This window comes from Jaculus jaculus, chromosome 5, assembly GCF_020740685.1.
Source record: "Jaculus jaculus isolate mJacJac1 chromosome 5, mJacJac1.mat.Y.cur, whole genome shotgun sequence".
In the NCBI taxonomy this organism is placed as follows: domain Eukaryota; kingdom Metazoa; phylum Chordata; class Mammalia; order Rodentia; family Dipodidae; genus Jaculus; species Jaculus jaculus.
In genome coordinates this window covers 28039657-28054634 of record NC_059106.1, presented here as the reverse complement: position 1 = coordinate 28054634, position 14978 = coordinate 28039657, and the positions used below count along the sequence as shown (strand labels likewise).

Sequence of the window (14978 nt, the reverse complement as noted above, 5' to 3'; positions counted from 1 at the left end):
TGGATCAAAAAATTAGACACCTCAATCTGTTGCCTTCAAAAAACCCACCTCACCACTAAAGACAGACACCTCCTTAGGGAAAAGGGGTGGACAACAATATTCCAAGCAAATGGGAATAAGAAATAAGCAAGTGTAGCTATATTAATATTGGATAAAATAGACTTCAAACCAATAATAATCAAAAAAGACAAAGAATGATAGCTCCATGCTGGTAGTGGGGATTACAGCCAGTGCCCACTAAGAAAATGAGGAAAAACATAACTAATATACAAGAGTTAGGAGAGAGAGTGGAGGTGGGGAGGGAGGGAAGATGTAGAAAATTTATGTTAGTCTTGATCCTACCCTCTCCAGTGTCTTGTGGTTCAGGTGTTTCCTGTAAGGGTCTAGTGAAGGTTCAGCCATTTGTTCTGCCTTTTTGGAAGTATAATTTTATGGTACCATTGCCGTTTGGGTCTAGATTAGTGTTTCCCACCCCTTTGATGCCCTCCCTCCCTCCCCATTCATCTAGGTGCTTGCTGGATATGTAAGGTATCTTGGGTATATTGAGGTTAGGTGTTGTAGATGAGTGAGACTATGTGTCATTTTTTTTTTTTTTTTTGTGATGGGTAAGTTCACTGAGAATGATCTGCTCCAGGTTCACCCATTTTTCCTCAAATTTCTTTGTGTTGTTTTTTTCTTACTGCTGTATAGAATTCCATTGTGTAGATATACCACATCTTAGTCATCCATTCTTATAGTGATGGACGTATGGGTTGATTCCAGCTTTTAGCTATTACGAATTGAGCCGCTACAAACATGGTTGAGCAAATCTCTCTGGCCTGTGGTTTGAAGGTTTTAGGGTAGATACCCAATAAGGGTATAAATGGGTCTGTTGCTATCTCTATAGTCAGCTTTTTCAGGAGTCTCCATATTGCTTTCCAAAGTGATTGTACCATCCTACATGAGCTTTTGATCAGAGAAACCTACAAGGTTTCCTAAAACAATGACAGACTTCTGTCAGAATACTTGATGACCCACCAAAGGTTAGTGGTAAGACCCTATTGCTGAAGACACCATACACAGCTGACATATAAAATGGAACGGCATGGCTGGAAGCCAGGAGAGAGTCAGTCCCCAGACAGTCAGCGTATCTACTGCCAGAAGGTGCTTCATGGGCGACTTGGGGAAATGACCAATATCTGTCCAAGCAACTCCTGGTCTAACCTACTTAGCAACAAATAACCGGTTGTGATGTCCACACAAGTGCAATAGTGGCACACAGCCATGATGGGGAACCAACTGCTCTTGATTTGGCTAACTACACCCCTCAGTGGTATGGGACCCATAGTTGGAGCTGGGAAACAAGTCAGAATCATATCCAAACATAAGCCCTCTCTATAATATCAAGCTACCATCAATCATTGGCTACATGAGGGCCTACACCTATTAAAATCTCTCTAAAAAAAAGTAAGGGTTATTTCATTTGTCCTGGAGCTATCTTACTTTCCGTTGGAGAATCTGTTTCTCTTTTTCAAATATATGCAGATCCTAAGGACAGTGCCACCCCATCATACCTCAAAAGGGCCCCAGCTGAAACTAAGGAAAATTGGCAAAAAAAAGCAAGGGTGCTGTTTTCCTGATGAACTGGATACCAGCACAAGGGGGAAGGAGACCAACACAGAGAAAAATCAACTCCTACCATATCAGAGAGCCAGAGCCTCAGAGGCCCCCAACACCTCAGCACTGAAGCAGACCAAAAATGAACCCAACATGGCTCTGGGAAATTTTGCAGAAGAGGGGACGGAAAGAATGTCAGAGTCACATGTTGGGTCATGATATGCAGAGACATTTATCGTACCAATAACTGTGGGCTAACCCCACAATACACGACCCATATATCTCAACAAGGAGGGGCCGATGGGGAGGGGTTAGGTCACGGTGAGCCTAATAATGGTACCAAACTGCTTGTATTTGCTGAATAGAAAACTAATAAAAAGAAAGAAAGAAAGAAAGAAAGAAAGAAAGAAAGAAAGAAAGAAAGAAAGGAAAGATTTTCCAGTCTGCACTGTGATCAATAGACAGTTCCCCTCCTTGATTATAGCTAGTGGAATACCACAATTAGTATATGTATTACTTTCCATAATTAAAAAAATTATGCTCACAATTTTTAATTTTATCAATTAATCATAACAGCTCATTTAGGGAAACATTTTCATACTCATATTAAAAATAAGATACCCAGGGATGGAGAGATGGCATAGTGGTTAAGTGCTTGCCTGTGAATCCTAAGGACCTCAGTTTAAGGCTTGATTCCCCAGGACCCACATTAGCCAGATTCACAAGGGGGCACACGTGTCTGGAGTTCATTTGCAGTGGCTATAAGCCCTGGCATACCCATTCTCTCTCTCTCTGTCACTCTCAACTAAATAAAAAAATAAAACAAAAATAATTAAAAAATAAGATGCACAAAGCTCAATATAGTATGCCCATATTCACTGGTTTTAATGGGCTGAGGTAGATAGATGCTTAGATAGATGCTTCCCACACAAAATACCATGTGTGGTGGTTATTGTTGGTATTGGCTTGACTGAATGCAGGAATACCTAGGAACTGCCAAATAATTATGCTAGGAGTTTAGGTGGGTTTTAGTCCCAGAGGCAATGAGCACATAGGGCTGAGTGCACTAAATGCAGAAGAGCTGAACCACCTATCAGCCAGGACCATTCAATGAGAGGGAGCTCAGAGTGTCCAAAGAAGAAGGAAAACTGATCTCTTTTTTGAAATCTGTGTTAAACTTTATCTTCTGGTATCCTAGAACTCAGACTCCAAGCTCCCTAGCTTTTGATCTTTAGTGTGCACCAGCAGACCCTGGTTCTTAGTCCTTCAGTATCAGACTGATAGCTATACCACCGGATTCCCAAGTTCTAAGTCCTCTGGACTTAGACTGAGGCATGATGCTAGATCTTAACTTTGCCAGCCTAAAATAGCTTGTATGGAACTTTACAGCTGCCATATTGTGTGAGCTGCTTCCTCTAATAAGTGCTCTCTATGATGCCCATATATCCAGCCTGTTATCATCATGCTTTCAAGCAGTCTTACCTAAGTATCCTCACATGGCTTGCTGGGATGTTTAATGATTAGATATGATGCTATACCACTTTTACACATGTCTCTGTGCCAGCATTGCTTTCCTTATGCTAACAGAGAAACTTTGACCAAAAAGATCATTCCCCCATCATAGCTATGATGCCTGTCAGTTTTCAATCTCCATTCTCTAATCTCATTCTAAGCTGTATTGAGCTATGTCCAATTTCTGGAATTATCATACTGGCTTTGCCTCTATTTCTTCTTTCTGATATATTTTGTTGTCTATACATGAAATTTTTAACTCTTTAATAATTTTATTTAGTTTTGCAAGTTGTAACACACAGAGAAAGACAGACAGACACAGAGAGACAGAGAGAGAGAAAGAGAAAGAGAGAGAGAGAATGAGCACTCCAGGCCTAGAGCCAATGCAAACAAAGTCTAAACACATTTGCTGCTTTGTGCATCTGGCTTTACATGTGTACTGGGAAAAATGAACCTAGGCCTTAAGACTTTGCAGACAATAGTCTTTAACCACTAATCAATCTCTCCAGTCCTATATGCCATTTTTCTACCTAATCTTTTATTATGCTCCTTAACTTGTAGACATAGGTGATATAATACCCCTCAACAAAGTACCAGCTTGAGCATGCTGAGTAGAAGCTGGAGAATTCTTACAGTACCTGTTGTCCACCTACTTCTGACCTTTGGATACCTTCAACTATGTGCTGTCTTCTGGAAGCAGATATTGTGTGATTATTCCCATGATCTCACTCAAAATCCACATCAAAAGGCTGCCCACAATGTTCGAATCATTGAATAGGACAGGGGATCCATAGTTCTCATTGATAACATTACTAGAGAGGATATTATTCCTTTTTAAGCAGGTTGAGTGTGCCTCTCTCTCTCTCTCCCTGTCCCTCTCTCTCTCTATGTCTCTCTCTCTCTCTCTCTCTCTCTCTCTGTCTCTATCTATCTATCTATCTATCTATCTATCTATCTATCTATCTATATGTATATTTAAGGCTGTGAGCTATAGGCCAAGGTTGGCCTCTTTTTTGTGCACCTCACAATAGTTGATGCTATGAGTATGAACCACAGCACACAGTTTAAGTGATGCTGGCAATCAAACTCAACACTTACTACATGAGCTACAATCCCAGTCTTTGAAAATCCTTTAAATGAAATGATTGGGACCAAAAGTATTTGTGGTTTCATTTAAGACTTTAGAATAGTTTCTTATATACAATGGGATATTTTTATATAAATATAAAATTGATTTGTTTCATATGTACCTTGTTCCCATATCCTGGAAGTAAGTGTATGAAATATGTTTCGCATACTTGAATGATGACTAACTCCTATGACACTGGGTCAGATGCAGAACTATCTATCTACTTATGTTGTCACTTATGGGCTCAGAAAGCTTTAGATTTGGGAATTGTTGCAGTCAGGTTCACATTGCTGGTAGAAATCACCCAACCAAGAGGAGCTTGTGGGGGGGGGGGGGAGGTTTATTTTGGCTTACAAGCTCGAGGGGAAGCTCCATGAAGACAGGGGAAAATGATGGCATGAACAGAGGGTGGACATCACCCCATGGCCAACATAAGGTAGACAAAAACAATAGGAGATTGTGCTAAACACTGACATGGGGGAACTGGCTATAACACCCATAAGCTTGCCCCCAACAATACACTGCCTCCAGGAGGCTTTAATTTCCAATTGCCATCAACTGGGGAAGCTAGCATCCAGAACACTTAAATTTATTGGGGGACATGTGAATTAAACCACCACAGGAACATTTGGGATTTTGCATTTTTGGATTGATAATGTTTAATTTCTATTATTAACATGATGAACTCATATTACAAATCCTGAAGTATACAAACAAAACAAAACAAAAAAAAAGGTTGATTGTGATGGTTAGGTTCTGTTGTTAACTTGATCAGATTAGGAATCTGGAGACAAGTCTGTCTCTTGAGCATTATGAGGTTGTTTCCAGGAAGGATAAACTGAGGAGGGAAATTCTTCCTGCAGAGTGGGCAGTCTTTCTGATGGTGGATAAAGAAGTTCTAAGAGAAGCCTGTTGTGGTGGTGCATGCCTTTAACCCCAGCACTCAGGAGGCAGAGGTAGGAGGATTGCTGTGAGTTTGAGGCTGCCCTGAGACTCCATAATGAATTCCAGGTCAATCTGAGCTACGGTGTGCCCCTACTCAAAAAATCGAAAAAATAAAAATAAAAAAGAAAAGAAAAATGTCCCAAGAGAACTACTCCCTTTTTTTGCCTGGATGCCTGTGCTACTCACGGGTGAGTACTATTTACCTGGCTACCCCTCACTATTTATTCCCATGGGCATCTACCATTTTTGATTATTCTTCATGGACAATGGAAGGAACTCCATCACACTTCCAGCATGGACTGAAGACTAAGACTCCTCCAGGCCATCAGTGTGGGATTGGAAGTGCTGAGGCATCCTTCCTTCTGGACCATGGACTGAGCAGCTACAGGGTTCCTAGGTGATGCTCAAGCCTGCAGATAGCTATTATTGGATTTTCTAGCTCAGCTTTATCCTGGAAATTAATCTAATAAATCCCATTTTATTATGCAAATTAATTCTATCAGTTCTGTTCCTCTAGGGAATCTTGACTAATGCAATGGCTTTTCATGTAAGATAACATCCTAAATAATCTGTATACATTTGCCCATTAAGTTGACTTCAGTTTCAATGTTACAGTTGACAGATTCTTAGAATTTAAAGAGAAGGCTAAATAGTTCAGCAAATAGTATATTTCAGCTCTCATTGTCACATCCTGATATTTTTCCCATGAGATTACCATCTCCTTCCTAGATTCTTCAAAAGAAGACCCACAACAACGGAGAATACTATGACATGAGTATAATGTCAATATTTCCATAAGTTGCTTGCTTTGAGTCAAGAGCAATAACTATGTGTTCATTAGGAAGAGCTCTTGATTTCTCTCAACTAAGTATCTGCTAAAAGATGTTTCCTTTTGTTTCCAGCTTTAAAACAAAAACAAAAAACAACAAAAAACACAAAAACAAACAAACATACAAAACATTATTCTGCTTGCATAAGTATCCTCCAAAAGAACAGTACCAATTGTCCCTGTCCTCTAGCGTGACCTTGATGTTAGGCCCATCACCACAGGTGTCCTGCAGACCTACAGTAATATGCAAGTCCCATTTTGCACATGGGTCATTTCTGTTTCAATACTGAGCTCATATACTTAACCTGAAAAGGTCTCATGTTGGTGTTGCCAGCCTTTAACAACTTAACACCCTTGTCATTGACCAGAAGCCTACTGAGAGGGCTTTGCAGTTAGGGTGACTGGGTGCCTGAAAGTAACAAGGTAGGAAGGTCTCCACATTGCTAGAGATCAAAGAATGATCTGATTTCTTATCTCTTCCTGGATCTGCTTCTTAACAAACAACCTAAGGCCTTCCTTGGAGGAAAGTCTCTCCTAAGATTTAAATCTAATCCTAACATTGTGGTTGGTCAAACTTAAACCCAAGAATTTGGCATCATTGTTGGCCTCTTCCTAAAATAACCCCTAGTCCAGACCAATAAGCTATTCCTCAACTCGCCTGAGCTAGAAGGTAGAGTCCACTACCATAAAGTTGTAAATACATTTGCCAGGGCAGGACAATGTCTCTGAGCTGCTTGACCACTTGTGAACCTCCAGGTGGTGGTGAGCCAGGTCAAGCTGAGGGGAGAGTCTCCTAGCCCTGAATTTCATGTGGGTGCCTTCTCCTCTAGGCGGGAGCTTTTTGAACTTTCTTTTCTGTCCTGTCTACATTTATTTTTCTGGCCCACCACAAATGGATTCTCAAGCCATGAGAAAATATTCATTCTCCTTTCCTTGGTTCTGTACTTCCCTCAATAAATACAATAATTTAATTATTCTTCTCAGTCTTATTTTATTCAATTATTTGTTTAAAAGTAGACAACCCAGGGTTTGGGGTTCAAGAACAATCCTGAGTCACTAGCACCATGTGGTTTCCTGGGTCCTTGCTCTGGGGGCCGGCTGCAGTCTCCCCTGGAAGGCGCCCAGGCAACTGAGATTGGTGAGCACGCCAAAGTATAAGACTTTTTCAGGAAGCATTTTGGTGAATAGCGCTCTCAGTTTATTGTCAGTGGAATGGGTTTATAAGCATCTGAGAGTGGGGGGAGGACCCTAAGTGGGACTGAACTTACAAGGTTTCTATGGTCACATTCATTTCAGCACATAGGCAGTTTGGGGGTGATGTCATGTGATCTAAGGTCTCAGGACTGTGTGAAGGCTGCTGCTGGCTGATGAGGAGTTTCCTAGGCAACTGGCCAAAGGTCACAAGGCTATAGGCAGGTTGGGCCTAAAGTTCAGGTGTGCTGGGTTTGGAGAGGGAGTGGCCTCCTGTAGCCTGGGGGTCCTTAGCCATGCCTGGAAGCTCAGGCCCCTGTCCTGAAGGCTCCATCCTGTGCCTGGCAGTGCCCGAAAGCTCCACATTACTATAGGGTGGAAGATTTGCACCAGAGACGCATGAATTGTTTGAATCAGCTCCCACAGTGTGGTAGACTTGGGTGGGGTTCAAGGTTGAAGTAGGTTAGTTCTTGTCTCTTCCAATATCTATACTCCAGCAACAACTCTAGTGAAGAGGAACCCATATTCATGTGTCTACAAGATAAATGAGTCATAGATAGAGGAGAAGCTTTGTCCAAAATCACACTTTTTTTTTTTTTTTTTTAAATTTCAGACAGAGAAAGGGAAAGGGAGGAAGAGAGAGAGAGAGATTGGGTGTACCAGGGCATCTAGCCACTGCAAAATATCTCCAGATGCAGGTGCTACCTTATGCATCTGGATTACATGGGACCTGGAGAATTAAACATGGGTCTTGGGCTTTGCAGGATAGCATCTTAACCAGTAAGCCATCTCTCCAGTTCCCCTCAAAATTTTTACTTATTTATTTGCAAGCAGAGACAGATAGAGAGAAGAAACACAGACAGAGAACAGACATGCCAAGGTCTTCAGCCATTGCAAATGAACTCCAGATCCATGTGCCACATTGTGCATTTGGCTTTACATGAGTATTGAAAAGTCAAACTTGAGAGTTAGGCTTTGCAGACAAGAGCCTCAACTGCTGTGCCAACTCTCCAGGCCTTGCTTATATTGTTGAGTAAAGTTTTATCATGGTAGAGGAAGCATGACAGTAGCAGGAAGCTGGCTCACATCATCACATATCAGGAGCAAGAGAGAACAGATAGTGAGCTTGCTTGTGGACATCAGATGGGATTAGACTGAAACACCTCAATGACCACTCCCAGGAACATCCCTCCTCCAGTAAGTTTCTATTTCCCAAAGGCTCTACCAGCTGAGGATTAAGTGTGAGGGTCAATCACAACACATAAGGCTATGGGGAACATTTTACCTTCAAACCACCACACACATCCATGACAAATATTTGGCATATTCCAAAGCTCTTAATAAGCCAGTATTGATTTGCCTACATCTTTTATTATGGCAAAATGTACAAAATAAAGTTTTCCAGTTTTAAATATCCAGTTCAGAGGTGTATAAGTGTACATTGACACCAACCACCACAAGAATTACTTTTCTTATTTCAAAACTGCATACTTATACCCACCAAAGAAATCAAACTTTACCACCCCCTTTCATGATCAGCCCAAGCCATTGCTCTTCTACTTTCTGTCTCTTTGACTTTGAACTACTTTATGTAAATAGAGCCAGTAGGCTCAATATGAGCTTTATGCACATCACATTTTCCTAACCAAAGTGTGAAGGAAGATAGCCACAGTGCCTCCTTTCACAAAGTAGATATTGTCCACCATCTGCTGCTGTCTATTCTAAACCAGTCTAGTGAAAGATATGCTTTACAGAAGGCCTGAGTTCTCCAAGGCTCTTTTGAACAGTTGGAGGTCCCCTGAGAACCCAGCTGAACTCGACTTACATTTTTGACTCGTCAATGTTGTCATTAGTTTATGTGTTTCCTCCCTAGAGGTGAGCTACACATTCACAGGTTTGACTCTCTGGAGCCCAGACTGCTGCTGTCAGACCTAGATGAGCCACAGCTGCTCTCATCTATTGTGCTTTTACACCTGGCCTCTGGCTCACAGAAGCAAACACTGAAATGGGATCCCTGATCAATGTTGGTCCAGGAAAACTCCATTCTGCATTATTATGAAAAGCAAATTCATATTTTGTTTGCAAGCTACTGAATGTCTATGTCTCTTACAAAAAACCACCATTGTAAGACAGATGCTATTAGAAAAAAATGTCTTATAGAGGAGACTGATTGATGAAGAGGTACCTCTATGAAAGAAGACCCAGGGGATTCCCTGCTTCTCTTTCTACCTATGAGAGTTTGCAACAAGAACATATTTTTTGTTTGTTTTTAGCACTTAATTGGGACCTGTCTGCTGTCTGTCCTGGTGCTCCACTCTTGGGTGGCCACCATCCAGAACTGTGGCAGGTAAATGTCTATTGTTCATAAGCCATGCAGATTGTGGTGATTTTTTATAGCACCTCAAGGCTGAGGTATACTAGAAAAAAAATGAGTATTTAAAAGCAGCCTGAATTTCCTTATGCATATTGTCTGTACATTTGTATTAAGGCCTGTGTTTGCCCTCTCATTTATAAGTCTAAACCAAATACAGACATGCATAGATAAATTATATTTAATATTGTTTTCACTAGATTATTTTATATTTTTGCACATGTACATGTGTGTGTAGTACATAGACATGAATATACTGGTGTGTACCTATGGCTGTGCCTGTGGAGGATGGGCCCAGTGTTGCGTGTACTCCATAACGCACTTGTTTTTCTCTGGGGTGCAGTCTTTTCACTGATTCCTGTTTGGTGTTTTCATAAACCCCAGTGATTCTCTGGTCTCTGTTCCTCACAGTCTTGAGGCATGTGGACATACCCAGCTTTATTTTGCTTTCTAGTTAGGAAACTAGAATTGAACTCAAGAAAGAAAAATAATAGTTTTCATAGAGTACATAAAAATAATTTTAAAATCGTTTGAGAGTTGAAAGGATACTCACTTGGAAAAGTTCCTCAAAACGTAAGTTGGAGACTGATAACTATGCCACCAACATTGAACTCTAGCCCCTAACTGCACATCTACATGTGAATTGCATGTGTACTCACATACACACAAGTGTTTCCACATGCATACACACACCCTCAGTACATATACATACTATCCCCTTCTCAAATCTTTGAGTTATAAGAAAACAAACCTCAGATTGAAAAGAATTGAACTTGAAGACATGACCTATCAGGCCAGAAGTCTATATAGTCGAGCCCATTGATAGCAAAAATTGTTATAAATATCTATTTCAAAATAATTGGTTTGTCTTATTGTTTAGAATTATGTTTTGTATTTCTGGTGGGACATTTCAAAGGCTTTCCATAAACCTCTTGAAATGATTTATTCAAGGTTATAACATTATCTTATGACAGAGACAGAATTAGAAGTCACAATCTGTATTTAACTGAACTTGCTTAAAGACATTTAAAAGGATTGGCTGAACACAAGAACTATATGGTACGTCCCTACTTCTGTAGGCACTCCATGCTTGGGCTACAGGAACTGAGAAATAAAACTGGGACTGGCCTAGAAGCCTCATCCTGTTAACTAGCTGTCATGTAGCTAGAGAGAGGTAGGTAGGCTGTTGAAGGAGAAAAGTCATCAATGCCACAAACCACAAGTAGACCCTACAAGCTTAGATAATATGTGAATAGGCATAATGGTGGCATGTCTGTTATAGGGAAAACCAATTGCTGTCTGATTGGATTTGAAGCCTGCTTCAAGGGAGAGAATTAAGGATAAGTAATCAAAAGCCTGTGGCTGGGAATGTCATAAGTTCTAGTGAGGGAAACTACTACTGTTTTCTAACTAAATGGATAAATTATATCTATAAAACTATGCTCTAAAAACTTTTGTTTATGTCCATATGTTAATGCTACTCTCACTTTTGGCTAGTGAAGCTCTTCTTTCAGATGTCAGTGACTCTGGGGTGACTCAAAACTCATAAAAGTACTGAACAGTGACAATGGACAATAAAAAAAAAATGTGATAATCAGCACTAAGTGAGACATCTCTATCACACCCTTGAAGGCTCAGGGACCATTGCAGAAGATGTGGTGGAAATAAGGTAAGAGCCAAAGAAAGGCAAGGAGTGCTTAAAATACTGTTTTCCTGACACAAAGCAGCCATGGAATTCATGACCTCACAGTGTCTAACACTACTTACATGAGTCCTTCATAGTAGGAGGGAAACATGATAACATTGAGCTAGAAGAAAGACCTGTTGTAATGAAGAAGGATTCACTAGAGGGGCTTAGGAGAGCAGGAAAAGGAAGGTGGAGGGAGGGATTATGATCAAGGTATATTGCCGACATGTATGTGGGTTATCAATTAAAAATTTAAAATGAAGACACTGAACAGGACTGCTTCCCCTATGTCTCTGAGAATGCAATTCTTCATGATAAGTTTTATTTGTTTTCTACAAATTAGAAGATGGCAGGCAGCCCTGTGCAAGACCCTGGTGTCCATATTTAAAACTCTGTAAGTGTTTAGTATAAATTGTGTGAATTGTTCCATATGACCTGTGGTTTGATTTGGTTTTTCCAATCTTCATCTGCAAAACTGAGGATCACCGTGGTTCATTTATTTTGAATTACCAAATTAGAGAATAAAGGATTTGAGTGCTGATCTTTCTGACTGTAATATCCTTCCCATTTCTCCCATGTGCTGTGGACCTAAGTCTCAGTCTATGGAGCTCTCTAGCTTCTGAATCCCTTTAGTGGATTCCTACTCCATTTACTCCCCAGTTTCTTCCCTAAGTGTCTCCAGTAAGGATATTTGGTGTCTAAAACCTAACAAAACCAATGGCATTTGTGGATCATTGTCTGAGGTAACATTTAATGACTTTCCACTTGGTCCTGATGAATCATTTTCTTTCCATCTCCAAAATACTTTGTTTTCCTCATTTCTCATTTACACTATTCTTTTTGTATAAGAATACATGTGTGTTGTGTGTGTACATGTGTGTATGCATATTCTTATGAGTGTAGGTACATGTGTGCTTCTGGATATACATGCATATGAGTGTATCTGCATATGGAGAACAGAGGTTGACATCAAGTGTCAGTTTCAACCATACTGTTGTGAATCAGGAACATAGAGTTAACTGGCTCAGCTAGACTAGACAGTTAGAAAATCCTGGGAATCCTTTTCCTCTGCCTTCCAAGAACTGGTATTATTGGCTATTGAGATTTGAATGTAAAAGGTCCCCCATAGACTCATGTCTATGAAAGCTTAACCTTAGCTGGTGGTGCCTTTAGTATGTCACTGGGGCAAGCTACTTTCTATTCACCCTAGCCCCACTTTCTCTCTCTCTCTCCCTTTCTACTCTCTGGAATTGTAAGTCAAAATAAACTTTTTTCTTTCCCTGAGTTGCCTATTATATATATATATATATATATATATATATATATATATATATATATATATATATATATTTGGCTAGTAATCAGGAAATTACTGATACATGAGCACATGTCATCACCTCCACATTTTGTATGGTGCTGGCAGCGATCCACACTCTGATCTTCATCTTATCTCCACTGAGTTGTCTCTTCTCCCTCTCAGGGGACATTTCTAAATTCTGTTACCTAGTGACTTCTTTGGCTAGTTATTTTTTTTCCAGATTTTATTTATTTATTTACTTATTTATTTTGGGGTAGCATCTTTTTTTTCCTATTTTAATGATTACAAAATTTAATTATGAGAATGAAGCAGTGGTTATTAGTCACAGCAATCTACTTTGATAACTTTGGCATGTACAGATGCTAGGTTTTAAAGAAAGGTGACAAATACCAATTCAATTTTGATAACACTGTTCAGGATCTACATCCAATTGTAGACATAGTTCAACACATAGAGGATGACTGTTATAATCACCAATAATTAAGCCAAAGGCAGAATTTTTTTTAATTAGTAACAATAAATTATAGTTTCAAATGTCTAATACTACATAAAGATGTAATCTATTTTTCTACCTGAGACCAGAACTAAGTTTCCTTTTTCCTATCTAAATCTACTCTTTAGCATTGAGGTGAATCTGAATTCACAAAATATACTCTTCCAAAACTTCTTTAATCCTGCTTTAGAATTTCTCATGTTATACTTAGGAATTATTTACAGTTTTTTCTTCATATAATTTTATTAGGTTAGCAGACCTCTAATGGGACCATAAAACTACTAATAATGTGAAAACAAAAAGGTACTCATTGTACAAAGTTCCTGAATGTGCAATATGTAATGGGATCACAGAATCTATGTATATATATGAATCGCTGAGATTTAAGAAATTAATTTTACTTTAAGAAAACCCATTCTATGCTCTTTGGAGCCAAGGTTGTAAAATAACAATGTATCACAAAAAAATATTATGTATAAAAGCTCCAAAACAAACAAAGCATTAGCCTTACATGACAAAAACTGTAACTTAAAGTAAAAAATAGCTGGGCATGGTGATGCATGCCTTTAATTCCAGAACACAGGAGGCCGAGGTAGAAGGATCGCCGTGAGTTAGAGGCCAGCCTGAGACTACATAGGGAATTCCAGGTCAACTTAGACTAGAGTGAGACCTGACCTCAAAATAAAAATAAAATAAAATAACCCAACTAGATCATTATTGTGGCCATGTAACTTTGTGTTGGGGTGGGGGAGTGGAATTTTGCTGAGGTGATAACCATCTCACTCCTTATTCTTGTTCTTTACCAAACTAATCAGAAAGCCACTTCCAAAGCTGCCTTTCTTGTGGCTATCTTTGGCAATGCCTCCAAATCTCGAGAGCAAAAGAACCTACTGAAGTGGAGAGGATGAAGACACTCTGCAGATATACAGTAGCAGTCGAGTGCATGACGAGAAAGAAAATAGTCTAACGACAGCTGAGCAGTAGTCTACCCTCAAAAGACACAGAAAATAAAAATGGTTGGAGCCTGTTACTCCTCTGGAGCTTATTTCACACTCTCTTCAGTTAGAAGACTGTGGGAACAAAATTTCAAACTCTGAAAAGTTGATGACAGGAAGAGAAGCTAGAAAACTGAAGAACTGGTAAACCAGTAAAGCAGAAGCTTTAGCTGTCAATGAGTTTCGTTGCTCTTGTGTTGGCAATGTTGATACAATCTTTGTTGGTGTCGGCCATTTAATGTATCCACCTCTAGCTGCACCTGTGGAGGTCTGCTGAGGTTGACCATTGGTTACTCAGCCTGGTTGCTTCAAAACAACACTGTTAGGTGAATTGCCTCCACCATCTCCCCACATTGCCATATAGGCCTTTCCAGACTCAAAGTTCTTTGTTCGATTACAAGGGCATATGCAGAGTCCACAGCACTTGTTGGGTTCTGTCAAAGTCTTCTCAGCATCTCTCATGTCTTTATTTATTTGGTCCATGCCTTCTATGTGGTTTAATTGTTCCCCCTGCTCATCCAGTAGAGTTATGGTCTTGATTCCTGCATCCTGAGACTCAATGGCTAAACCCAGGATTCTCCTCCTACTTTCCAGAGACTCATCAGTAACTTGGTGAGCCCTCAGCTGAATTTCTTCTGGTGACAGCTTATCCATGATGAATCAAAACTCTACCAGGCACAGAAATGGAAATGTAGATGTTCGAGCGGTTTCTTCTGGTCACTGCTCTTTGGCCCACCTGTAGCTCAGTCTTTCCGAGACCAGACCTGACCAGGCCCTGAGGTAACATCTTGCTCAAGCCCAGGAAGACCTGAAATTCACAAATTCACTATGTAGTGTCAGGCTGGCCTCAAACTCACAGTCATCTTCCTACCTTATCCTTCTGAGTGCTAGGATTATAGGCATGTGGCACCA

The 14978-nt window shown here is 40.0% G+C and overlaps 1 protein-coding gene across 1 annotated transcript; it reads right to left on the bottom strand.

The window, feature by feature from the left end:
* Window positions 1–14360: 14360 nt before the first annotated feature.
* LOC101603598 (synaptosomal-associated protein 23-like) lies at window positions 14361–14720 on the bottom strand. Its single transcript, XM_045148610.1, has one exon. The coding sequence runs from the start codon at window positions 14718–14720 to the stop codon at window positions 14361–14363; it is 360 nt and encodes a 119-aa protein (XP_045004545.1).
* Between the last annotated feature and the right edge of the window lie 258 nt (window positions 14721–14978).